Here is a 26,286-nt window from a genome sequence, read left to right on the forward strand (position 1 = left end):
CCTGAGGCAGGCAACGCAAACACAACTATCACAGGCAGCTCAAAACAACTGTGGCAAGCTTTTTATTAATCTAAGGCAATATATATATATATATATATTAGGAAAGAGCTGGTATTTTGAAAAAGAAAACCAAACAATTCAACTGCAATTTCTCTTCACATCAGTCTGTTCAGATTCATTCAGGCGATGAGTGAACTGTTTTTTCTTTCGGGCAATGAAATCCTCTTTTTACATTTTTTTTTTTTAAAAGGCTTTGTGCTGAAATGAAATGCTGGCCATGTGAGAGAGCCTCAGAGATACTCAAAGGTTTTCTTTTTGTACAAACATATTAATCTGTTCTTTGTTGACGCGTTGAGCAAAGAGGAAATTCAAATAACAAGGCCCAAGAAGAACAGAACAGTCGATTGTGAGGTACTTCATTCCTCCATTTGAGTTTCAGAATGATACAATTATATTTAGCAGTTTGAAAATATCAGCTCAGGAGAAAGCAATTAACACCTGCCAACAGCTTTTCACCGTCCTGTCCTGAGCCGCAGGTGTGAGGAGACCAATGTGTGACCTGATGAAAGACACACTGCCGGAGTAGTGCCAAACAGTCATTTCCCCTCACCGATAGGCCATTCTTTATTTAGCCTAGCCTAAGGAGCTACGCTTTAGCCACACCGCAGACAGGACCAACACTAAAAATAAACCGATACCACCGGCGCAGCAGGTCACACGTTCACTACGGAAAACTAGTTATTCCCCGACGGATATGATAACCAGTCTAGAAATTAAACACATCGGACGGGGGGGGGAAACAGGATGAGGGAAAGGATTGAACGCGGTGAGAGTATGAATCACCACCTGTACAGCACTAGTTCTCCCACTCTTCCTTCTGCTCAAGCCGATGGCCGGAACTCTAGAAGTGACAGTGAATACTAACAACTGTGAGCGAGTGTCTCCTGGGCTTCTGTACAGCAGGCGCAGCGTAGAAATCAGAAATGAGCGACTTTGACAGAAAACACAGGCTTATAGAAAGAAAAGGATGAGCGGCAGAGGATTCAATGAATTTAGAGGTGGTGGGAGGGGGGGGGGGCTTTCGATATGTTGGGGGAGGGGGGTAGTTATTTGCTGGCAGCAGAAAGCCCCTTTACCAACAAAGGGCCTTTCATATTTCCTGTGAACAGAGACTCCCATTAATCCCGGAGGGAGGACTCATCTGAGGCTTTCTCCGCACATAAATTACTCTTCTTATGCCCTTCCTCACGTTGCTGTTCAGGGTTTACAGCACGAAGAGCAAAAAGGAAGAACGTAAGGGAGCCAGCCACACATCCTTAATGTGTTCGGCCGCTCTTAAAAACACTTATGTCAGCGCTAACTCATAACACTTGTGCCAACATTTGCTTTGCCCCCGAGCCGCAGCCAGGAAAGCTGCGGCAGCCCCTGGCTCGCCACGTCCCTCCTCTCATCTCATTGCGTGTCTCTCTGCGCCTCACTTCTGTCCGTCTTTCTCGTGTGGGAGGAGCAAACTCTGCCCAGCTGTCGCATTTCTGAGCAGATGAAAACCCGCTCTGACGGGCAGAGTACATGCCAATCCCCACTTATCCCACACAGAGTGGACTTTAGCAGCGGTGCACAGCTGCCTGTGTACACATGCTCAGACCCCTTTGGTGGTCTGGGCGGACGGCACGATAAGCGGCTGAGGAACCGTCGCCTCGCACTGAGACTGGTTTAGCGACAAGTGGGGGAGAGAGATAGGGATGGAAAAGGAGAGAGAATGAGAGAGAGAGAGAGAGAAAAAGAACTCCCATTTATGCATGTGCCCAGTGTCTGGACCGCCTTATTATTTCAAAGAGACGCAAATCAATGTTGGTGCAATTGCATTTTCCGAGCACACCGCAAGACAGCCAATAAGCGGAGGCCCGGGGGGAATCGGAGGATAGGTCGAGGAGAGGCTAGACACCGCGTTGGCTGTGACCAAAGCTCCGTGCGATGCTGTTCCAGCTGTCAGCGAGGTCCAACACCTACTGCTACACACTGGTACCCTTTAATGCCGCAGCAGCCCTGTTCATAAGGTGCGCAGCGTGAGAGGGCTCTGGTTGGTAGGTCGTCCACCCGTTAAAAGCAACAACGGCCTCACTGTTTTTCCTGTGAGACTGAACCGATTGTACTCGTCAGCGGCGCAAAGCTGTGGACCAATCATCTTCAGAATGGGATGGTGTTAATATTCAAGCCTGAAGTCATCCTAGCATTACATCTATAGTCTAAAATATGAAACACAAGTGGATTCTTGTTGTACTCCATCTCGTGTCATCCAATTTCTATGACACTGAAAGGCCACAGATCTCTTCCACACATCAATGTGCAGCTACTGTGGGTCACGAATACTGTTGGGATTGTTTTTTTGAAATGCACAACTTCGGTTTATTCCAATTTGGAAGACAAGAGTGCGTCTCTAAATGAATAAGTAATAATGAATAAAGCTCATGAATAAATATTCCCTTTCGATCAGCTAACCGATCTATCAACGGATGCATGAAAGAACAATGTGTGCCAGTGTTGCCCGCTACCGACGCTCTGCCCAGAATAAGCCCGGTGATACAGAACAAAGCCTTGTTTGTGTCCTCTGACCCCGGCCCTCCTAGACAACACATTCTTGGTGGGACAGAGGGGACACATTCTAACGGGTTCACCACAGTTGTTGTTCTGCTAGTTATCCAATAAGATCGCCTTTAAAAGACGTGTGTGTGTGTGAGAGCACTAAGGCTGGGGGAGCTGCTTTAAACAAACACTGAATACTGAGGTAATAATGCCATGACAACCTGATGGTTTATGTTCTTGGCATTAAGTCATCCATAGTTTACGTAACGAAGGTTCTTTGTTCTCGGCTCTTTTTCTCCACCAGTAAGAAGTTCATCTTTTACATGATTTAACTGAAAAATCTGTCAAAATGTGTCGCTAACATTATCGTTGCTAGGGATGGGCAATTTTTGATTTAAATACTTTGATATCGACATTGGTGCTTTTACAGAATATTTACACAATGATATTTTTGATATATAATCATCAGTAATAATGACGTGAAGTGTGTAAACGCAAATAGAAGAGCTCGAGCAGTCTGGTGAGCTCAGGAAGTTACATCACTCGACTGTAATGCAGCCTTTAAAACAGACAACACAACATATCACGATATCCATATCCTAAGACGATATCTAGTCTCACATCATGATCAATACAATATCGATATGTTGCTCAGTCCTACTTGTACCCAACAGGTTTCCAGGGATGTATAACGGATACCGACTCATTCTCCAGAAAAGAAAATCTTTGACTAAAATGACTACAGGGGAGCGGCCCTGACGTTCTCACTGAGTTGATGATTGACAGCTCCATCAACCACTTACAGGGATGTTAAATCACTAAATACATCAGAGCACGATGAGTCAGGGAAACGCAATAAAAGGTCTTAATCCATTACTAACACCCGTAACCACAGCGACATTTGCACCGCTCAAAGAACGGTGCCACCACTCGCGCTCTGAAGTTTGGGGGGGGGGGGGGGGGGGGGGGGGGGGGGGGTTGTCAGCTTTCGGTTTGCTCAAACAAACAAAAAGGTGTGATTTCATGCATCAGCTTGTGCTAAACAGACGGTGACTTTGTGTGCTTTTTTTCCTCCTGACAAATGTAGTGCCTTTAAGGACAGCGCTCGGTGTAAAGTGCAGCATTGTCCCGCATGGGGGCGCAGCAGCAGAGGAGAAGGCCCGACAGGTTTGAAAACGTGCCGGAGTTAAACCTCACCTCCATCTTTACGAGGAACCGGCATCTCGCACCTCAAAGGAGGGAGGGGGGAAGGTGATGTCGCCGACTTCTAGTTGCGTTCTAATGCAAAGAAATGTCAAGCGTTCTCTTTTCTCGCTTTCTTTTTTCAGCACTTGCTGAAGAAGTATCACTTTTGCAACTGAACTGTGTGTGAACTGGAGCTTAGGAGTGACAACCATATTTGGCCGCGCTGCGATCATACCCGGAGAGCATGTTTGCCCAATCAGCTGGCACCCACTTGTCCACAGTCCACCCTCGAGCTATGAGCTTTTGCGATATGGAGCTTTTCTGGTCCAAAATAGCCCTCCCACTCATACGTTCCACCGTTACCCACAGGCAGCGAGAACTTGTTTTTCTTTGCTTTTTTTTGTTGCACACGCTGTCCATTTTGATAAGTAGTCCACCTCAGCATGCAAATAAGTCCCCCACAAACACACGAGTGAGCCTCGCATTTACAAACGGCGCTCTCGAGTGCACACAATCCTCACGCAATAGTCCCTTTACCTCATCCGCTGGCTATCTCGCTGCAGATAAACAAACACTTGAAAACAATTCAACAAGCTGCTCTAAATGAATACTACGGAGGACGGCTGAAGCACCATCAGTGGCTCCGTCTCCGTTCTCGCTCCCTTAATGAGGTTATAGCTGAGCCCTCTTGTAATATCTGAGGTGTGTGTATGAACGGAACAAATGCGCAATATTAAAAATGTCCTTAAAGTTGGACCTCAAGGGGGACAGAAGCACATTTACGGGAACAAGTCCTTTGCTTTTTTTTTTTATCCACCAGGATGCGATTGTGGTCCTATGTACAAACAATGCATCCGGCAGAGATAAGCTTCTCAAGAGTTAATAAAAATGGTTTTAGTTGAACGCCACAAGGGAGCGGGTATGATTATAAACACAAGTGGAGCTGGAAAAAAAAGAACATCATAGCATGTTGATCCAATATAAATGCTTGCCTCCCTTGCCTCCCACCAGGGTTTTACAGACCGGGAGCTCTGGGGGAGGACAGGGCTGAAACAACATGCACTCGCACGACATTCTTTACATGCTTTATTTTATTCAAATGTTGTTGGGGTTTTTTTCATGCCTGTGCAGCTTCTCCCCCTTTGTCTCACAGCTACAAACCAAAGCAAATCACAAGCTAAGACCCACAACGGCAAAAAAAAAAAAAAGATTTGGGATTGAAATGAAACGGCAAAGTCTAGTCGCGCAAAATCGCCTCTGCGTCGAAGCTTTGATTAGCGAGTCCACAGAATCCCTCATCTGATAATAATGACCTCGGCTGAAGATGTGCTTCTGTAATGCGTTTTGTGCTCCAAGTGTTAATCCGTCGGGCATTTCATGCACCGCGCCCGGATCTCTCCCAGACACAGCCAGGGAAGCATTACCATTCAGTGTAGCTCCTGCTATCAACTGGTCAAACGGTGTAAAAAAAATGAAAGTAATGATTTAAATGAAAAAGAAAACTGGAGAGTAAAGTTGCGCCCCTCGGTTTGGTTCAAAGCCTAGCTCCTTAATAAGCCCAATTCATTTCCCTGCTGGGTCTCGCTCCCTCTATCACTAGTGACAGGCGTGAAAGGTCAATAACCTTGGCTCATAGCCCTCATATGGTTAGCAATGCCATAAATTATTGGTCGACGCCGTTATTTCCGAACTCTTCCAAGTCGGCCGAAGAAAGCTTATCTTCTACAAAGGTCACAGTGCTTAGAACACTTAGTGTGAGAGTGAAGGGCTGACACATGATCTATATAAGATTGAGTGCGTTGCACTTTGGCGGAATCAGTTGGACGGGATGCTGGTAAACATTCGGAAACCTGCGTTACTGTTGCCGAGCTCGCGGTGCACAGTAAAACAGCATCACCTTTACCCCATAATGCAATGCAACAATGTTTGCTGAGGCAATGTCTTTCTTCTCTCCTCTAAACACAATCGGATTAGATCCTCTGAGATCTTCTCGCTTCATCGTGTTAGCAGCTAACAGCAATGCTTTTGACATGTCGTCATCGTCTTATAGTCTCGACGTGTTCATGCAAATGTAACCTTTATGTTGCCAAACTGTAAGCAGAGGACACTGGATTGGATTGAAGACATTTATTTCTTCGCCAGCGGGTTTACTCATTTCGATCTCCGTTTGCAATTTAGAGCGAAATGATGATCTCCTTCTAATCCAAACACAAGCAAAATCATTGTCAAGTACGAATGAGATGTGAATGTAAATATTGATTTGAACACAATTAATCCCGCAGCTCTAACGGACGGCCTCCACCAGCTCACAACCTCAACGAGCGAGATTTTACCTGCCTAGCCAGGATGACAGAGCAGAGAGCCGAGACACAAAAACAACAAGAAGCTGATGAAGACATTTTAATTGTCGTGAGGTTTGTGACGAAGTCTTTAGTGCAACTTGATTTACGAACGCAGCCACTTCGAGCAACTGGTGATAGAACCGTTGCTGTATCGTCTCCAAAATACCCTTCATTGTGCTCACAACTTGAGGCAGGAAGTCATTTACAACCGGAGAAATTCAAATCAAAATCACAATTAAACTGTTATGCCATATGTCTTTGTCTGAGCCAACTCATTTGTTCAGACACGACATGTTTTGGAAATTAGCAGGCCTTCATCTTGTAGCAGCAGTTACACCCTTCAGCAGGAATCCCCCCCCCCCACAAGCTCCTGTCCTGCTGAGCAGGCAGTGCTACAGGAAATAAAGTGGCGACATGCTGCACGCTCTTTAATGCCTCAGTAAATATCGACGGAGGCAGAGATAATATAAACTCAGACAACACGGGCTACAGAGCGATGTGTTGCTCGCTGCCGCGGTGTGCGCTCAAATGGAGACCAGATATTGCTGCGGGTCAATCATAATATCCACGCGGTGATGGCAGACACTGGTGTCAGCAAGACCTAGTAACAGTAGATCACTTGAGACAAGTAATAGGACGGGCTGCATGCTTATGTGATGAGTCAACAGCTCGGGGGAGGGGGGGGGATCGACCAATCCAATCAATATCGAATGAAAAGAGGAATTTACTGCAAGTTAAATAATGATATTCGTTATATCTTATGTCTTGAGACACACACAAAAGTTAGCGTAAAACACAACAGCTTATGGTAAAAAAAACAACAACACAAGTTCCAAAAAAACTCAGACATCCATCCATCACGACATACTACCAACACCACTAAAATCCCACATCACACTCACTGCCGAAGCCGTGGAGCGACCGATGTCACTCCACGAGACGAACTCGGTGAAAGAATGAAGCACTAAATGCTGCAGTACCGTCCTTGCATTACTCAATTAAGTCACATCAATCATTGTACAGAGCCAAGAGAGCTGCTCCATCTTAAAGCTCACGTGGAGAGCGGGGACGGGGGACGGGGGACGGAAAGCGAAGGGCAGGGAGCGGTGGAGGTGATGGAGGGCCGGATAGGAAGGAGGATGCATGGACAATGTCACGAGATATGACCCAGCGACTCATCAGAGGCCGGTGTCCAGAGAGGCGCTGGTGCGTTGAAATTGAAGCCCCACCACCGGAACACAATAGTCGGCGTGGCCCCCCGCAGGAGGCAGACGTCTCCCCCCCCCCCCCGAGGCAGGATATTGGCTTTTGTGAACATGGTTACAGTATCTGGGTCAATTAACGCGTCCCCTGCTTCAAATTTCTCTTTTGTTGGCAGGAGGAATAATGGCGTGCCGACTCAAACGCAGCGTGAGGTTCTGAAAATGTGAGCAATGTGTGTCACTCGCATGAGGAAGGAGGCTGAAGACAAGGCTGGTTCTGTTTTCTACGTTTGCTCAGACTCTCATTAATATATTCATTCGCGTATTGGCTTCCCGGTTTGACCCTGCACAAAAAAGACCTTGTGTCTGCCTGTTGTCTGTAGTTTAGTGCTGTTGAATTTATATCTGGGCAGCCAGTGAATGCATTCTTGTCTTAAAGCAACAAAGCAAGAAGCCAAAACGCATTGCCTTAAAGAACAAAACATTTCATGAGAGAGAGAGGAGAGAGGAGAGAGGAGAGAGGAGAGAGAGAGAGAGAGAGAGAGAGAGAGAGAGAGAGAGAGAGAGAGAGAGAGAGAGAGAGAGAGAGAGAGAGAGAGAGAGAAAGTAGTGGGGACTGGGAGTGGCTTCACCTCACAGGTCTGCCGATGTAAAAAGTGAAACCGAGGCTCTCTATACTCTCACTTATTCAAACGTAATGAGGAAAAGCACAAGCCAGGCGGAGGGAGAAACTCTGGGCAAAAATCGAATGGGGGGGGGGTATTGCACAATAAACAGCTGGGGCAACACTGCAAACAGAGCTCTCTTTGTAGAGACAGGATCTGTGAAAGAGATATGGAGCTGTTTGCTCTACCAGCCCCCCCCCCCCCCCCCCCCCCCCCCCCCAAAAAAGGTCTGTCTCACGGAAGAGAAATGGCCCTGAAATCCACAAATCAGTCTCAGGTAAAGTAAACAAGTCACTCCGTAGTGCTGATGTATTGTCTTCGAGGTGCAGGCTGGCATTACCTTTTCCACACTTGTCCTAGCATTTGGAAAAAAAAACATGGCTCAGCCTAGTTATACAGGAGGCATGTATGCAGAAAGCCAGGTCAATACTGCTATTTATACACGGCCTCATTACATAGTGACGGTGATCTTATGCACTTCCTGGGTGGTTTTGTTTTTCTTCACGTTAAATAAAAACCCGCCGGTGTGCCGGCTGCGCAACAACACAACAAATCGGCGAGCACGACTCCGGCTCCCTCTCATGTCGAGGCCAAACTGCGAACAGGAAATTATTGTTTTAACGGAATAAAATAAATCTCTTCTCCTTTGACAGCCTTGTAAATGGAAGCGCACACATCAATTTAAAAAAAATAAAAAAACGTAGCAATACGGCACCAGGGCTGCAGGGGCCCAGGTGTGATCTAGAACCAAATAACCTATAAAACCCCTCTAACCTTCACATGACTGTGTGAAGGAGCAAAGGAGCTTTCTCACATCCGCATCCGGACCCTGCGGGGCATGATGGACGATTCTCAATCGGCAAATGTAGTTACATGCAACCTTGTGGAAAGACAAATTACAACCGGCATCTAACCAGTCACAGTCGGATTACACGGCGCTGATGATTTGTCAAGTGTTGTGCTGATAGAGGCGATCGAGGCGAATTAACCTCCACCAGCTAGTTATAGAAGTCTCTGTTACCAGGAGCCGCCCTTCAACACCTCCAACACCACCACCACCACCACCAAGAGCCGTCTGGATTGAACAAGCTAATTATATTCCAAGGACAACCCCCCACACATTCACGCAGGCATGAGAGAGGGACACCTAAACTAGAGCCCAATGTCAGAGCCGCACACTGTGAGGTGCCAGTGGCAGAGGGCAGGGCCTGTAGCTGATAAGAGCGATACGAACAGAGGTGATGAGAAGCCATCAGGTTGGTGTCGGCCCTGCTTTATCTACATTTAGCCGTTGCTCAAGTACCTGCCTGCCTCAAAATGTGGAGGCATTATCATCAGACGACCGTTATTCAGGAACTTAAAAGCGTCTAAAAAAAGCTCAGACATGCATAAACTATGTCTCATTCCGTCACGCCAGCCAGTAGGCACAGAAAACACACCCTCAAATTAGCCACAGATGGCTTTAATGCGCTAACATTACTCTTTCATTTTCACAATATGGCCTCAGGACTGCGGCGGAGGCGGCGATCCTCTGACAAATGGCCGTGGTGTCCCTAACACCGGCACTCGAGCGACTCTCCTTCGCCGTTACACTGGAGGCAAACTGCATCAAAGGTTACTTCCCAAAAGCGTGCACTGCCAAGATTCAATCTGCTGTCACAATATGTGGCGGTTATCTAGGCCATGGTGCTCCCAAGAAAAAGACTTTTTGTAAAAGACAGTGACAGGAAATGAAAATAAATGTTTGCAGGCTGATAACAATAAGGAATAAAACTAATTCAACTCCAACCAGCCAGCGATGCTTCAGCTGGGAATTGGAGCGCTGCCTACATTACAATATATCGATCGCTGCAAACGAAAACCCTGGATTCATTGATCCACTTCCAGAAAAAAAGAAAAGGGAGTGTGTGTGTGTGTGAGTGTGTGGGGGGGAGGGTCCTCATGTTGCTCTTCATCTTGCTTCATGGATCTCATTGTGAACGGGGATTTGAATATTAAGAAAGTCATGACTGTTGAATTATTCAGCGATGAAGACCTCATACATCTCAAACACAAAGATCTCAACGGCAGCCGCTCTTTTTACGACACCGGACTAGAGCGGCTCTTCCTGGCGATTCCTCAACCAACACTGAATATTTCAATAGATAACAGAGCTGCGTGAAATGGAAATTCTGCAATGTTCCAGAGATAGTCCATTATAGTCTTTGGTCCATATTACAGGGGCCATAACAGTGAGTTAATGTCTGACATGCTGTTGGACGAAAAACACTTAAACTCGTGCTTGAAAGCGTGGGCTTTTTAAATTTGCCTTCGTCTGTTTTTTCAAGTGATGAGCGGTCGACTCCGTAGGTCAGAACAACATGAGGTGGTGGTGCCTCCCCCCCCCGGTGACGGGTCAGGACCTCTTGGGCTGGTCTTTCATTCATCTACACCTCACCAGGAACCCCCCCCCCCCCCCCCCCCGCCCACCAGCCTCATCCCGAATCTAGAGAGCAGGAAAAAGGGGCTGAGTATGTTGCTGAGCACTCGGCCCCAGTTTACAGGAGAGGGTCGAGCAGGGTCACGTATCGCCAAACACTGGGGCCCCTTAAACACATCTGAGTGGCCCCAGCTGTACCCAGGGGCCGTCGGAATCCTAAACAGGGCGCAGACAACCAGAACGACATCAGAAATGGTTCCAGTCGACGCACAAGTCCGGATTTCACGAACGCTGTGTTGTTCTTGTCAAGAGGGTGAAATTCGGTTTGTTTAAAAGGGTTGCCTTAAATAAACACGGCAAAGAGAGGTAATTACACATAATGATAGATTAAATGAAAAATTATGATATATAGATATATATATCTATATATAAATATAGATATATATATAGCCTAACAGCACTTTGGAGTTCATGTTCTCGCTGCTGACGTTGACACTAATTGTTACAATCACGTTATTAAACTGGACAACTGTAAATCCCCTTCCCCCCCTCGACTCATCTGTGAACCCCCCCCCCTACACGCTCACATTTAAAGCACTTGAACCAGAGCTAAAGCAGACAACAAGCCATACATCTCTTTTTTTTTTTATCACCAGTGCTCCCATAATTGTCAGGAAAAAGCAGCAAAGAAACGGGGCTGTGGGCTGGAGTTAAGAGAAATTAAAGCAGAATACATGGTTGGGGGGGGGGGGGGGGGCAGCAGCATAAGAGAGTTTATTAAGCTCAATTAGGCTTTTGGGCTTTTCATTAACCCACTTTTTAGGGAAACCTCAGCTGAATAGTGCTCCGACTGACTCACTTTGCAACCCCACTTTAAAGGCCTCATCTGGTAAAAAATAATAATAATGTGTGTCGACTCTCCAAAGCCACCAGAATTCCATTAGACACCCAGAGGCAAACCACCCGCAGCCTACCTGAAATTAAATGTAATTTAATAAAACAAGTGACTTTATCAAGCGACTAAACAAGATAAGAGGAAACGCCGCACAAATGTTTAAAGACTGCCTTCATCTGCATGATGGCCTGATAATGATTAACCGTGTTCGGCCGCTTCCCCCTCCGCTCAGTATCAGGCCAGAGCAAATATTTCAAAGATTAAAAGCAAGGTCATGTGGGCCCCAGACAGTGGGTAACCCCCTAATCCTGACGAGGGTCCTGCATCTGCAAACAATGAGCGTAACCTCCCTTTAATGGATCACCGGAGAGGAGTTCTCATAACAGGAATAATTGTCCTTTCCTGGCTTTTCTCCATCGCTGCTCTGCCAAGCGACTTTTAAGAAATGCATTTGAACAAATCTATTGAAAATCAATGGGGCATCACTTGGCCAACTAAAAGTTAAAGTCTAGTCTACGCCCCCCCCCCCCCCCCCCGGGAGTGTGATTAAATCTTACAATCAAATAGATGTGGTAACTGCTTGGCCACAATTGCCATCAAAATCCACAGGACGCCTTTCAGTGTAGCACATACAATGTCAGCTGTTTACATGCAAACGGGCCCCCATTTCCAGGTTTTACAAACTGCATGATGTGTATTCTCTATCAGTAACAAAGGAGAGGCTGCAATTAGATGGGACAAAGATAGCTAACAGCTCCCCGCCTGCTGCGTCTCACACACATACCAGGGTCACAAGCAATACAATACGAGCAATGGACACCTTACACGACGTACAGATTGTATTACACAGATATGCAAGCAAGTCCCACTCCAACGGAGTTAAACTACCAACCAACAACACATGGAGACGTTTCAGTGTACTGGAATTAGCCGACTGGGTTATTTCTAAGGCGACAAAGCTTATCTGTTGAAACGGGTTCAGACCTTCAGGTATTGTTATTAAAACGAGCCCAATAGGATTCCCTTAATGCGTCTCTATTCTTTATCTAAGACCTCTCAGGCCACCATTGACAACGCTAATGAAATGCAAGGAAAGCTAAAGCTAAAGCAGGCTACATGCGGCTACAGAAGCATCAATATGAATTAAAAAAAAACCCTCAGCTCCTGGTCAACAACAATATCTCCGACCAGCATGGTGGAAGCAAGGTTGAAAAACTTTGGGCACCCCCCCCCCCCCCCCCCCACCACCACACTGTGGGGGCTTTGTCTTTCAAAACATGCCACAGGAGCTTTTCATTAGAGAATGCAGTTTCATTAACATCATCCCACGCTGCATGACAATGACACAGGAGTGCCCCTCTCTGTCAAGGAAGTCTCCACAGAGCAACAGCTCTCTGGGGAGGGTGGGGGGTGGGGGGGGCAGGGGTGGGGGGGCAGGGGTAGCAAACAAAAGGGAACCTGATTACCCCAGGTCACGGCTCATCCACAAGCCAACAGAGGGAAATCCATCACCTGCGGGATCAAACGGAAAAACTTGCGCACAAGGTAAAGCCCAGTGAAAGCCGTACCCACCCACAGCAATCACTCTCTTGCCGCTCCCCTTTCTTCTCTCGTCATTGACCCCCCCCCCCCCTCCCCCCTATCTGACTCACACCAACGACAGCGTGCAAGTTTTAGGCACACACTGTGAAATCCAACACAAGTGAGAATGCCTCCTGGTCCAAATGACCTCAAGGCTCTAACCTCTCTAATAGCACGCTGGTGATATATTCCCGTTTTTATTGCCGTCTGTAGGCCTGCGTACTCTTTCATGGTTGCTGCATCCTCATTTTGCGCTTGCTGCAGTGTAATGGGGCTACTGCACAAAAAAATAAAAAAATCATTATTTTTCACTTTCTTCTTTGCACCAGTGTACATTTTATAAAGCTGCTACATCTGGGTTTCGCACAGAAAGACGACTGCTGTAACCAACATTTTGAAATATTATTAAATTGCTGTTATTACTGCCATGGAGTGGGCTTAGCAGTGTAACACTGTGAATGAATACATCACCATGTGATTCAAGCTGGGAACCTTTAGGCATAAACACGTTTAAAAGAAACGGAAATACGCCCCACATATGGTTTGAATCTGTACTCAAGTGGTGGTGAGTTAGAACAAGACTAATGCAGAATAATGGCATATGGTTGTTAAAAATAATGAAACGCACCAGCACAAGGAATGCGATGTTTCACAGCTAGGTTTCTCGCTTGATCAAAGTTGTGCAAGTATTAAAATCTGTGTGTTATCCACTTTTTAGTAACCAGGTCCCCAGTGCAATCAACACAGTTTTCCATACTTTTAATGACAATGGTTAATATTTTCCTCGCATTGAAATGTAAACTGCAAAAACACAAAATGTATAAGCTAGCCATGAGGTAACAACGAGCATATGTTTGAGTCAGCTAAAAAGAACGAAAAAGCAGCATGTAAGCAAAGCCGACAGGAGCGACAGAGTTAAGTTGAACCACATTGGAGCTGCTTTACAAGGCAAACTACACCACTCGCAGTACAACACGGCTACACCGAAGCTAATTGTTTAAATATGTCAGGCTTGTTCTGATCCTCCCAGAAATGTAACACATGGCAGCATGCACGTACGCAAAAACACACACACTCAAGCAAACACAGACGTAACAAGCATCCAGCACTCGGAATATTTCACCACTCACCGTTGAAAAGGGGATGTCCCTCCTCCATGATATCTGGCACCACAACCTTGTATACATCTTCAGAGAAGCCTGGTCTGCATGGTGGGGTGCCCCTGCCCTCTGCTGCAATCTGTAATGGTGGGGGGGAGGGGATTGGGTGGAGGGTTGTGGGGGGGGGGGGGGGGGGGGGGCAACAATGAGTCATAAATCAACCTTGAAACAAATATGCACTCTGTTGCCTCCAAAAACAAAAAAAACCTCTTGGTCACGTTCCGAAGTCCCCACAGTTGTACAAAAGCATCTGTTGTTTTTCCAGCGGGGACCGCAATTAGGATAATGAGGCCAAAAGGGTTAAGCATTAGCCAAAAAGCATGGCTAGGCAAGAACAAGCTCCATTTGTACCCCTGGAGGGGCCCGGGGCCCGGGGAAGGGCCGAGTCCCTCTGATCGACACACTCTTACTCTGGACAAACACTCACACTTTGTGATGCAGGAACAAAGCAATAAAAAGTAAATGCTAACGATCCACTGTTGTGGGAATAAACATTTAAGTGTAAACGTCTGAATAAACAAGACAGGACAACCGCTGACGTCTAACGAGACTGCAAGGCGATCACTGTGATCAATTTAGTGCTTCTTTTCTGTTGCTGTTGCCTCGTCTTGAAAAGGAAAACTCTGCTTAGGGTGTCAACACAAAAGATTTGGGGAATAATGGGGATGTTGCAACGCAAAGAAAAAAGAAAGTATCTGAATCACTGGGGCTGGTGTTTCCCTTCAGCATGAATTTTGCAGTAGATAAACAAATCACGAACAGTAAGACCAGGCATGTTCAAATATACTCCCACCACACAACCCTCAGCACTGACTCAGAGGCCTGGCCCTGTTTCTTTGCATGCACATCTCAAAAGACTGTGAAGAGACAACAAAAAAAAGAGAGCATTGTGGGTATCCGTGCCACTTGCCATTTTTAATCACAGGAATTTAAATAGAAAATGCAGAGGGATGGTGGGGGGGGGGGGGGGGGGGGGGGGGGCTCTCGATATAAGTGTCCATACAGACGCCAGTCCTTCACAACAACTGTTTCAGCTGCCAAAGCTGCATTATTTTTACAGTGTTGGGGCTTTCTTTCTGTTGCTAATTGCACAAATGTTTAACAACGCAGCCACATAATCACTGTGATTTCCTCAAAATTAACAGAACACTTCACTGCACCGCCAGGTTCCCGTTCTAAGGGTTCAACAACAGTCGCTATTCCTCCGTGTAACGGTGATGGTAGGCTATAGGTAACCTGTGTTTGCAGTGGGCTACTTTTCATCGTTGCTCACAACGGCTTTTACCAGAAAGGCAATTAACTCGCCAGGGGGGGGGGGGGCACGCTGCAGCAATCTACATAAATATTGAACCTAAACTAAATATAACCAAGTGAGAACTAGGTTAACGTGGGCCCGTGTCGCCCCGTAACTTCCCGACAATAAAAGATTAAGCTATTTCAACTCTTAAATGACGCTACGCCATTGCCCAATTTGAACTCTTGTAGCTGTAAGAATTCACTCAAATGTGCGTATAGCAGTTTAAACAACACATATGCATCTCGTGCGCATGTGATTTTAAAAAAAAGAACCGTTAGCCAGCAAATACAGCACGTGCTAGACCTACTTTACCGGGAATTTCTTTTGAGTACATACATGGCACAAAAACCTGCACTGCTGTGTAAAGTGCCCGTCGGGGAGCTAGCGGGGCTCGACGGGGCTCGTAAACTCAACAAATGTCGCCACCGAACAACACCGAGCACCGTAAACTGTCCGGTGGCACTCCGCTCGTAAACCCCCGCTCTGAAATCACATTTACCTGCAGTCCTGCCAAGACCAGCAGCAGAAACAGACCGCTGCCCTCGTGTAGTGAGTACATTGGTACGCCCGCGACTGCTTAATTCCCCTCTTCTTGTCGGAATCCGTGTACACCAAAAAAAAAAATGTTAGAAAATACAGGTGGGGAAAAAAAAAAGCAAAACAATATCCGTCTGGCTCAAGCGTGGCCGCGGTGGAGAAGAAGAAAAAAGAACAGGTCCGCTTTACGACAAAAGGCAGCAGCAGCAGGAGAGGTGGCGTCGGCGGCAGCCTCCTCCTCTATGTCTATCCAGTCAGCACTGAGGGAGAGCGGCGCCTGGTACTGAGGCTGCTGCTCCCTCCCACCCAGTCCGACACAAAACACAGAAAGAGCCCCAGCCACTAGTCTATAAGCCGCCCATCTCACTGTCTCTCCCTACTGGTCACACAGCCAATTTCACTGCAGCCCCCCTATGTTAGAGCGTCATCCCAAATGACAGAGTATTATAACATTTACACATAATAGTGGTGTTCACTCACAGTGTGTGGCAGTCACTGTTAAGTTCACGGTGGTCTTACCATACATTATGGCATTTTTTTGTTTTTGTTTATTTATTTCTGTTGTCGCGACTCATCTTGGATCTGTAAAGTAATTATAATTAATTAATTCATCTGTATTTTATTTATTTTTTATATGGCCATAGGCTATTTTAGATAGAAAATGCAAAACTGCTGATAAGGCTTCGGTGCTTCCTGATTTAAACAATATCGATACCAACCAATTGTAATGTGACTCTCATTGATGTGACCAAGCTGTCCTTCCAGTCCAAACTAAATCACCTCTGGAAAGACCACGTCTCACCAGCTGGGATCACAACACCCCGCAGTCAGTTTGAGGTCACCGTTTATTTGCTTATTGTCTGGTTTCGCTTACTCAAGCGCTTTATATTTAAATGAGACTGGCATGGAAATGCGAGCACAGACAAATAAAAACAAGACATTGCTGTGTACGTGAAAGTCTTACAACTTTAACAGTATTTACATCTTGTCATACTACTCTGGAACGCCCGTGTTTTCAACCTCTCATTTTAAAAGTTACGTTTGACGTCATCAAATGGCATCGTGTTGTCTCTGATCATGACACACCGGGTTGTAATCTATTTCCATGTTGGTTTTTCATTTAAATTCTATGGTTATTAGCTCCAGACTCCTCTGCTCTCAGAGCGCTTTCTGAATGTCACGGGCATGAGTAATTCAGGATTCAATCAGTTGTCTCTCTGCCTGCATAAAGAGTAGCCTCTATTGATCATAAGGTGGGAGATTTGGATCACATTGCCCTTAGATAATTGCTGTTTACTGCACATTTGATCTTAAGGATTATTAATAGTCAATGTTTTGGTGCCAGATCTGTGCATATGTGTGTGTGTCTTCCTCTCTCTCTCTCACACACACACACACACACACACACACACACACACACACACACACACACACACGCACACACGTCTCCCCCATTGTTACCAAAAAAAGCTCACTGTTTCATAAACTACTGTCACGGTGGAATTTTGCATTCTATTCATTCATCTTGACTTAATCCTCGAATCCGTGAGTAAAGCTTTTTTTCATGTCTCACTAAAATATGCAATGAATAATTCCCTAACATTATCTTCTCATGTGATACAGGCTGATGAAGGTTAAATTACCTTGGTTGTGCTGCTGACATCTAATTAACTACCAAGAGACGGCTCCGTGGAAGAGATTGCATCTGTGACACCGAGATATTTCACTTTGGCAGAGGAGAAGAAATATATATATATATATATATATATACTTATTCCATCTCCAAATAATAAACAAGGGCTGACTCTTCGTTCACCTCCTCCTGGGCAATCTGTTGTTTTCCAAGTTATTGGCGTTTTGTGGCGCATGTGAGTGTGTGATGGGAGCGATGCTGCTCCCCTCCTCCTACAAATCAAACCATCCGGTCCTGAGAGTGTCTTGTAATCCTTAACAAACAGTGAGCACTATCACACCCCACTTACAGACAGACACACACACACACACACACACACACACAGACACAGACACTTGCGTCTTGTAATAAGACCCTCATGTCACTTAACACTCTTGTCATTGCAGCAAGCCCGATCATCCACGTTTTAAAATAGTCAAACTCTCTCTGGAGGAAATGAATGCAGTCAAAAGAAGAAAGTTCAGACAGTTAAGATATAAACAACATTAAGGTAGCGTCAAAGAAAGACTTTTTTCGTGGTAATGGTTTCCCACAGCCGGTTTTCCCCACAGCTATTAAGAAACTTCACATAATCATGTTTTCACCCGAGGCAGTCAGATTCAATGTGCACTTTTGGCAGAATCGGGCAAGAGATCAAACTGAATGACCTGTTGATAATTGATATCGTGTTTTGTACAAATTTATGTAACGTAATCTAATTGAAAGGGGGATCAAAATGCTCCATCTTTTTGATTAATGCAGAGGCGGTTATCTTTCATCGGCACTTGTCTAGAAGGGGGGGATGGGGGGGGAGGGGGTTAGTGGGAATCCAATTTGGACTTGGTGCTTTCAATCAAAGAATATCATGTTGCATGATTCATAAGACCAAACTGAGGCGCCAACCCCCCCCAACCCCCCCCCAGAGAACTCTGTGTGCAGCATACACCTGAATTTGGCACGCTCTAAAATCTGCAGTCGCAGGAGAAACGTTGACCTTCAAGGTCGCCGTGCGGCCTGTGGGTAATGTATTCTCCGGCCTGTACTGTGTGTGGACAGATAGCGTTGCTTCGCGGGGCATGTGTGAGGCAGCCGCGTGATGCATGTTGGTCGCGCTGCTGACACTGCTGTTGACTCTCATAAGCGTCCGTGGCCGAGGGGCTGGTTGGCCCGGAGGGGCCCTCCATTCAACACCTTTCGCTCCGCACAATTGGATGCGGGCGCGGAGCGCAGCGGCTCAGCGGCCTTGATGGCACTGGAAGAAAAATGGGTGAGGTCAGCAGCACTTTCACATCCGCGGCACTTCCTCATGCTGACTCTGTGTTGATACAGGAATATCACACAGTTCACACTCACGCTCCCGCATACTGTAATACAGAGCTCAGTCATTCGTGCTGTAAGCCAAATATAGATGTCAGCCCGCGCGAAAACACATGCACATAGCCTACTTCTCTTGAATTCATTGGCTACTTATGTAAATAGACAGAGGCACGGATACTGTGTTTAGAAATGACACTCAGTATTCCATCGGACAGGGAGAATGTTTTCTCCTTTGGTGTGAACACACATGTTTTGACCCCTCTCAACTTGGCTTATTATCTTGTCATTGACAATCCTGTGCAAGTCAAAGGTCGCTTTGGAGCAAATTAGTGACTGGAAAGGAGCGACCTAGTCCTCAAAGCCATCATCAATTCCAATCAAGCGCCATTGTCATGCATTCAATAACAGATCTCTGAGGACCACAGTATTGCTCTGATTATTCTCCTCTTGTGCCAGATCGTCTCATTCAATCCTTTTTGCCATTTGAACAATGGAGGCAAATAGAGCTATGTGTGTAATAGGACACACACACACACACACACACACACGCACACATATACAAATATGTGTAAATGTATGGTGCCTGATGTTGTTTCTGGCTTTCACAAGAATTTCACAGCAAGGTAGCAACATGTTGTGCTCCACAAAGATAATGCATGGCAAAAGTATTGCGTGATCACTTTGCTGAACATGTGTAACCTTAAAAGGGATCTGATTATATTGTATTATATGCAAAGTGACAGTGACAGAGACGTGCAATTTCCGCTGAACATTTTTTTTCTCTGTCATTTCTTGTGAAAAGACGTGTCAGTAAAGCGGCTTGGTGCCGCCCCCCTTGTCGACTAACAAAAAGACAAAATGCTGCTTTGTGAGTTTCGGCAGCAGCTCTGGCAACATCTACTGAGTCACAGGGCTCATACAAGTGTGTGTCTGCCCCAATTTAGGGACTGTAGTTTCTTCGCTGGGGGCCACATCTGCCTGCTGCGTGATGGTGTGGCACACAGATCTAATAGTGATTGATTGCCTGATTAAGGGAAATTGTGTTGAACTCCAGAGCAACCCAAGAAGAGAAAGAGCATCCTCAGTTAGTGATGCAATAAAAGTGAGGCTATTGATTTGTAACGGCGCATGTGTGCAAAAAGCCAGTCGTCTCAATTATTCATTGCTCTCTCATTATCCTGTATTTCCTTACGAACAAATCACGTCCAAAAGCTTGTTTTGCATGTAAATTGTTTCTTGTTTATTTGTTCATCATTGTATCAAGGACATACCGTACTTATGATACTAATATACAACGATAAGATGGCAATGACAATGCCAACATGCTGATGTTTAGCAGGTATAACGTTGACCATGTTCACTTTCAGTTTAGCATTTTATATCATTAGTTTTGCAGGTGTTTGTTCAGCTGTTGTTGAGATATTGTTGAGAGTTGTCTGGATCAAAACGGTAAACTAACTCACTGACCAGTATTGCACATAGCGGACTTTCTTACGTAACGTCTTGTGTTTGTTTGACTCAGCCATCCGCCCTCAGTGGACTCTCGCTTTTTATACTGTACTCGTTATTATACCACGTAACTAATCCAAAAACATTCGCACCTACAGGCAATTCAGAGTTAAAGGCGCTAAATCAGCTGTAACCGGCGTATGAGCGCAGTGCACAACAGCGGCCGTGAGCTAGCCAATGGTGCACGATCGCATGCACAAACATGCACTAATAGCAGCGCATTATATATATATATATATATATATATATATATATATATGTGAATATGATATACGTCGTATAGACATCATTGCACAGACATATTTCATATTGCATCAAACAAGTACAGCAAAACCATAATGTGCATAACAACACATCACCTCAATGACAAGTTATCCTCATGTTATCCACATGAGCAAAGATGACCAAACCATCATCTTCCATGGTGTGATATTCCCAGCATAACGTTGAAAAAGAAAGTGCGTATGGAGCTCCTTGTGTCCTGAGTGCCTCTTTGGTGTCCTCACTGTTTGCAGCTCAAACTGTATTTCCCCTTATCACTATTGATCTGCGAGAAGACGACAAGGTCTCTGGCCGTGCAGGCCTGGCCTGTCTGGTTTAGACCAACAGCCTGTCTGAGCACAGGGGCCTGGATGGATTTATACGAGGGCTGTTGCTGCTGCTGATCCACCCGAGTGCCTTCCTCTGTCTCACTCTGGGCTTTCCTATCAAGAGCTTCATTTTGGAGGCAGTCAGGCAATGAGCCACTTTTTGTTTGTTTTTATAATCACAGAGGTAATGAGATTATTAGGTTACTTCAATAAATGCTTCATTTTTTTTTTCTTCTGTTTTGGTTATCCTAATGTGTTCAGCGGGGAGAGTTTAGTTTCCACGTTTGTTACGATTGCTTTCATGCAAAAGGCGCAGAAGCCTGATTACAAAAACTGCGTGAATAATTACTGTGGGCTCAAGAAGGTGGCAAAGGGTCGGCTTGCTCGGCTGCATAAAGAAGTACAGTGTGTTCATTAAAATAATTAAAATCAGGATGAAAGATATGATAAAAGGCAAGTTAATATTCCACCATAATAAATTAAACATGGATGCATAATTATTATTATTTCAGTTGCCTTTATCATGGTGGCATATATAGCCAGCTTATTTTAAACATCTGTAATATTTAAACATTACAGATGAAAAACCTTTTATCAAACAGCTACATAATAAAGAGCATTATGTGTTTTTTTAAAATATGTTTCTTTTACAGCTGACGCTATTTTTGATTTGACACAACATATAGTGTTTCAATGAGAAATATGATCCTAATTCACAATAATTGCCATAGATACCTGTTCCAACACACCTGCCTGTGGGTAATGCGTATCTATTTCCTTTCCCCCAGTCAATGTGAACAGGATTATTATCTGGTGCATAATGCAGTCTCCACAGCTGATGAGCAGTCAGCAGATTACGGTGCTGTTTTTCTTTGGCATACACTGTCATACCAACAATATGCAACATGTAAACCACATTGTTGCTGCTTAGAGTGATCCTGCCTGCATTGCGCCCACTGATAAGACTTTCCGCTGTTGCTCTTGCTTTTGACTTTCAGTCAAGCAAAGTCCTGCCAGCCACAAATGCCAATAATTCAAATCAAGAAAAGATTGAGAAGTAGCACAGGTTTTATTTGAGGTTTTCATCCTCGCGGCATAGACAATGGGTCAAACCAATAAGCAGAACACGATTTATATAGGCTAACCCCAGAAGGGCATTTTGCGGCCAAAGCAGCAGATGTTAGTGGCAGGCTGCTCAGAGCGAAGGGTGCCTCATTTGGCTCGCTCAGGAGGTGATCATGAGACATATTGCCTTTACTCTCGCCCTCCACACACACACACACACGACTGCTCCCTTCAACCGCCACCCGCTGGGGTATTCGGCAACGCAAATATCAAAGGGTCAGCAGGACGCAGCGAAACATCTGAAGTGAGCCAGTTGAGGTATTTCAGGTGTCTTCCCAGTGTTTGTTCGTGAACATTGCGATATCAAAAGCCCCTCGCAGTCATAGCAGCGCTTTATTTGGTTAAAGGGCAGCAGAGTGACGCGTCGGCGTGACTCACACGATCCCCGCTCCCCCAGCACACAAAGCATGTCCCACACAGTGCTCCTGAAATAGTGTGAGTGAAGCTGTCTTCACATATGTCGTTTTCAGTATCAGCTTTAGCGCCGTTAAAAATAAGGGGAGGATGTGTTGGTACTGCAGAGATGTTTGATTTACTGTCAGGTGTTTTTACAAAAACAAAACAAAAATCTGGGGGGGATCACTTTTTCGTCTCAAACTAATCGCTCAATTCCTCACTCACCTTTCTTGGTGCCTAATTGGGTTTCATTGATTTACTCCCCCACGATGCTGGCTTGGCCAAGTCTCTGCTGACCCTGCAGAAAAATATCAGCCAGGCTGTCTAACAGGCTACACACACACCCCCACACACACACACACACACACAAACACAGCACCCCCAATACAAGCAGTGAATGATTGTGTCAGTGAGCTGGAAGTGAGTCAACCTGCCGCTCCCGTGGCCCTCACAGCAGAAACCAGAGATCTGCGTCACACAGAAACAACAAAAGGCTCCGGGAGGGAGGGGTTGTGCCCGGTGCTCTGGGACGCTAGCACAGGGGGGGGGGGGGAGTGAAGGGGGCCAACTGGTGGCCTTCAGGAGGTCTGGGGACACAGCCACTCATCTGTGCCTGAGTAACCATGTGTCACCTTGAGCTCTCTGGAGGAGGTGTCCGGGCTCCAACATGCTGGGCCAGGCGGGGTGTGAAGAAGGAGGCTAGGAATCCAGCTTTCAGTACGCCACAACTGTGACTCGGATGAGAGAGAGAGAGAGAGAGAGAGAGAGAGAGAGAGAGAGAGAGAGAGAGAGAGAGAGAGGCAATAACTTGAAGGAAATTCCAGCAGCGAGTGAAAATGAAAAAAACCTTTTCAATTCCACATACACCAATAGAGAGGGATAAGAAGAATAGGACATAACACAGGCTTTGATACCGACTGTGTCCTCATTTCCTCCTCTCGCCTCCTGTCCCCCTTCTGCCATGCATTATAAACGGCTGATTATGACAGTGACAGCTCCTCAGGTGTGCAGCATTTTAGATTTGTTATTCAGCTCGCAGGCATTGCTGTCCCTCCCTCTCACCACCTGCACGGGCACACACAAACACACACACACACACACACACACACACGCACACGCACAGTGACACGCATGAGCAGAAGTGCGCACACAAACACACACACACACCCACGCGTGGACGTATTGCTCACAGCTGCTGTGTCAGCGGGACTCTGGAGCCGGAGAGAGGGGGATATTACATGAATCAGCCTCACTCAACCGGTGCATTCGCAGTGCTGTGATCCAAACTCACTATTTGAATTGGGCTCTCATTGTTTGATTGAGATTTACATGGGCCACTGGTGGATTTTGTGAACTCTGGTTTGTTTAATTTTGGAGATGTCATTATATTTTAGTGGACAAAATGGGCAGACTTGCATACATGGAGCGCATTGAAAAATAAACTACCTGAAACCAGATCTTACAATAGATGTTGTATCCATAAGAGCACTGTGGGCCCTCATGATTACATAAAGTACACCCCAGTATGACTTTAATGTTCTCTGTACAATGTTCAAGGCATTAATATAGCAGCTTACAACTATTAGCTATGTGAAGATATAGTGGAGTAATGTCTTCAATGAAGTGCATTGTCTGTACCGTTAGCGCTGTTAGCACCGTTAGCGCTGTTAGCACCGTTAGCTGCGAGCAATTAGCTCAACTGTCGCCATGTTCAGAGCCGTGTGGAGGAAGTAGATATGCTCTGAATTTTAAAACTCGCACCTTAAAATTAGCACATTACACTCTACTAAATGATATAGTACAAACATGTTGAATGTATCACAAGGTAAGGCTTTAAAGCAGCACAAATCAGTATTCTGATATTAATAATACAAGAAAGATCAACCCACCTTTGTAGCCAAGGGGTTACTGTGCATGTCCCATTACCTTCACGTCTCGGGTTCGATTACAGTCTTACCGCTCCTCCACCCCCCCATTTCCAATCTATGTCTCTTCATTGTCAAATAAAGGCCCAAAATGCCCAAAAAATGTGAAAGGGTTTGCTGGTAGTGACGACCCCACAGACATTTATGACCCAACAGTTCCCATCAGGAGAGTTGAGGCGTCTTTCAGCTCGTTGTTTTGGTTTTACGGCCCACACCTTTACTGTTTCAGTCTCTCTCTTGCTCTCCTTTCCAGTCCCAGCAGGCATGTCAATCTTCATCAAAAAAAGAAAAAAAAAGCTCTGATAAACCCACTACTATACCTGCCCAGCCCCAAAACCCCTGTCAAAAAAAGTTAGCGATTGGCGGGTGAAGATAATGGAGCATTTAGCCGCTAAAGAGCCGGTTATTTCCCTCAGGAAAGACCAAAGACCAAAGCTAAGCGAAATGGAGAGTGAATATCGGTCTCTGCTGGATGTGTAAATAAGCAAATGTTTGCTTACAAGTTAGTCTCAACAACTGTATTAGGTTAAAATATGTCAATGGTGTGTTTACAGCTTATTTTGTTGCCCTCGAGTGGCCCAAAAAAAAATCATTTAATACTGCTTTAGGCCAAAACATTCTAAAACACAGTTATTGGCAACATACAATTTTTCATAGCCATGTATTCTGTTATTGTGGGACTGCTATAAATGATGGGAAGGGAAGTCACCTTGATATTTTTAATAACGGAAAAGCATCATCGAGCAAATGCGTCATTAAAGACATCAATGCTAAACATTTTATCGTAAGGACGGTGTCATAGCCTCACTGGCTGAAGTACCTCTAAATTACAAACCATGACAACAATTCCTGTCCTGAGTGATCAAATATCTACCGTATTGAAATATCCAGCTGGGTAAAAAAATACATATCTTCTGCTACTGTGTGCAGTTCTCATGGTATCTTCTCCAGTTTCAGTTTTCTTTTAGGATTACAAATTGGCTTGTGAATAAACAGGCAAAGATGGCGAGAACATGCCATGTGGTGAGAGGTAAGAATTTCAGGGCATGTTAATTAAAAAAGAAGAAAAAAAAAAAAGTACATTCCTGAGGTGTTGATTTTGAGAAGTCGCCTCTCATGGCGTTTCTCGGAGTGCCTGTTATTCCAGCAGAGCCGAAGGCTTAAGCTCTCTAATTTGCTCCAGCTTTGGCTTCACTCTACCATGTAAATGCAATCAAGTTGCTGACAAAGTATTTCTGTTGGCAGAGCTGCCGTCTGCCATTAAAAAAAATATAGGAGAAAAAAAAAAAACACAAGAGGAAACTGATCTAAAAATAGAAATATTAATCACTTTGCCAGGCCTCGCCGTGGGAAACTTACAGCATCACCTTCTGAAGCCACGTCCAGTTCAATCCAGGAGGTGCTTCTATTTGCATTCCTGCGTTTTTTCCGCAAGTGTTCCTTAATCCAACTTGACAGGGTTCATTTCGTGAGGTCCAGCGTACAGTGAGACAGATTGCGGACCTCTTGACATACAGAGTCGCAGTCAACTTTTAATTAGGTTCCATGTTCACTTCATTTACTTTGCTTTTCTAATGCGCGCAGATTGCAAACGGTAGATATATTAGAAGTGATGTAACCTTAGCGGGCTAACCGAGCATTACGCACTACATTAAGACTGATCGCCCAGCCTTACACATGAAAAGGTTACATCAACCTTCAATTAAAAACCCTCTTCACGTTTCACACCATACGGAAAACAGCAATGTAAATGTTGGTATAATGGTGACCGGGTCACGAGCTGAAATGTTAATGATCTATTTTTTTTTTCTTCTCCCCCTCGAGCGCTAGAAATGAATCCTCACATTAGAGAGACGCCACCTTGATTGGACGTTGCTGTTGCAGAG

At 45.4% G+C, this 26,286-nt stretch overlaps 1 protein-coding gene across 1 annotated transcript in view; it reads right to left on the bottom strand.

Moving 5' to 3' along the window:
- The window catches only part of cdh2 (cadherin 2, type 1, N-cadherin (neuronal)), a 56,679-nt gene extending 40,717 nt beyond the window's left edge, over window positions 1–15,962 (bottom strand). The window contains exons 1-2 of the mRNA XM_079173532.1: window positions 15,829–15,962; window positions 14,003–14,111 (exon numbers count right to left, since the gene is read on the bottom strand). Of these exons, the coding sequence (XP_079029658.1) occupies window positions 14,003–14,111; window positions 15,829–15,888 (169 nt within the window). The 5' untranslated portion in view covers window positions 15,889–15,962. The remainder of the gene's footprint in view (window positions 1–14,002; window positions 14,112–15,828) is intronic.
- Window positions 15,963–26,286: the final 10,324 nt, after the last annotated feature.

Source organism: Pholis gunnellus (genome assembly GCF_910591455.1).
Source record: "Pholis gunnellus genome assembly, chromosome: 14".
NCBI lineage: Eukaryota > Metazoa > Chordata > Actinopteri > Perciformes > Pholidae > Pholis > Pholis gunnellus.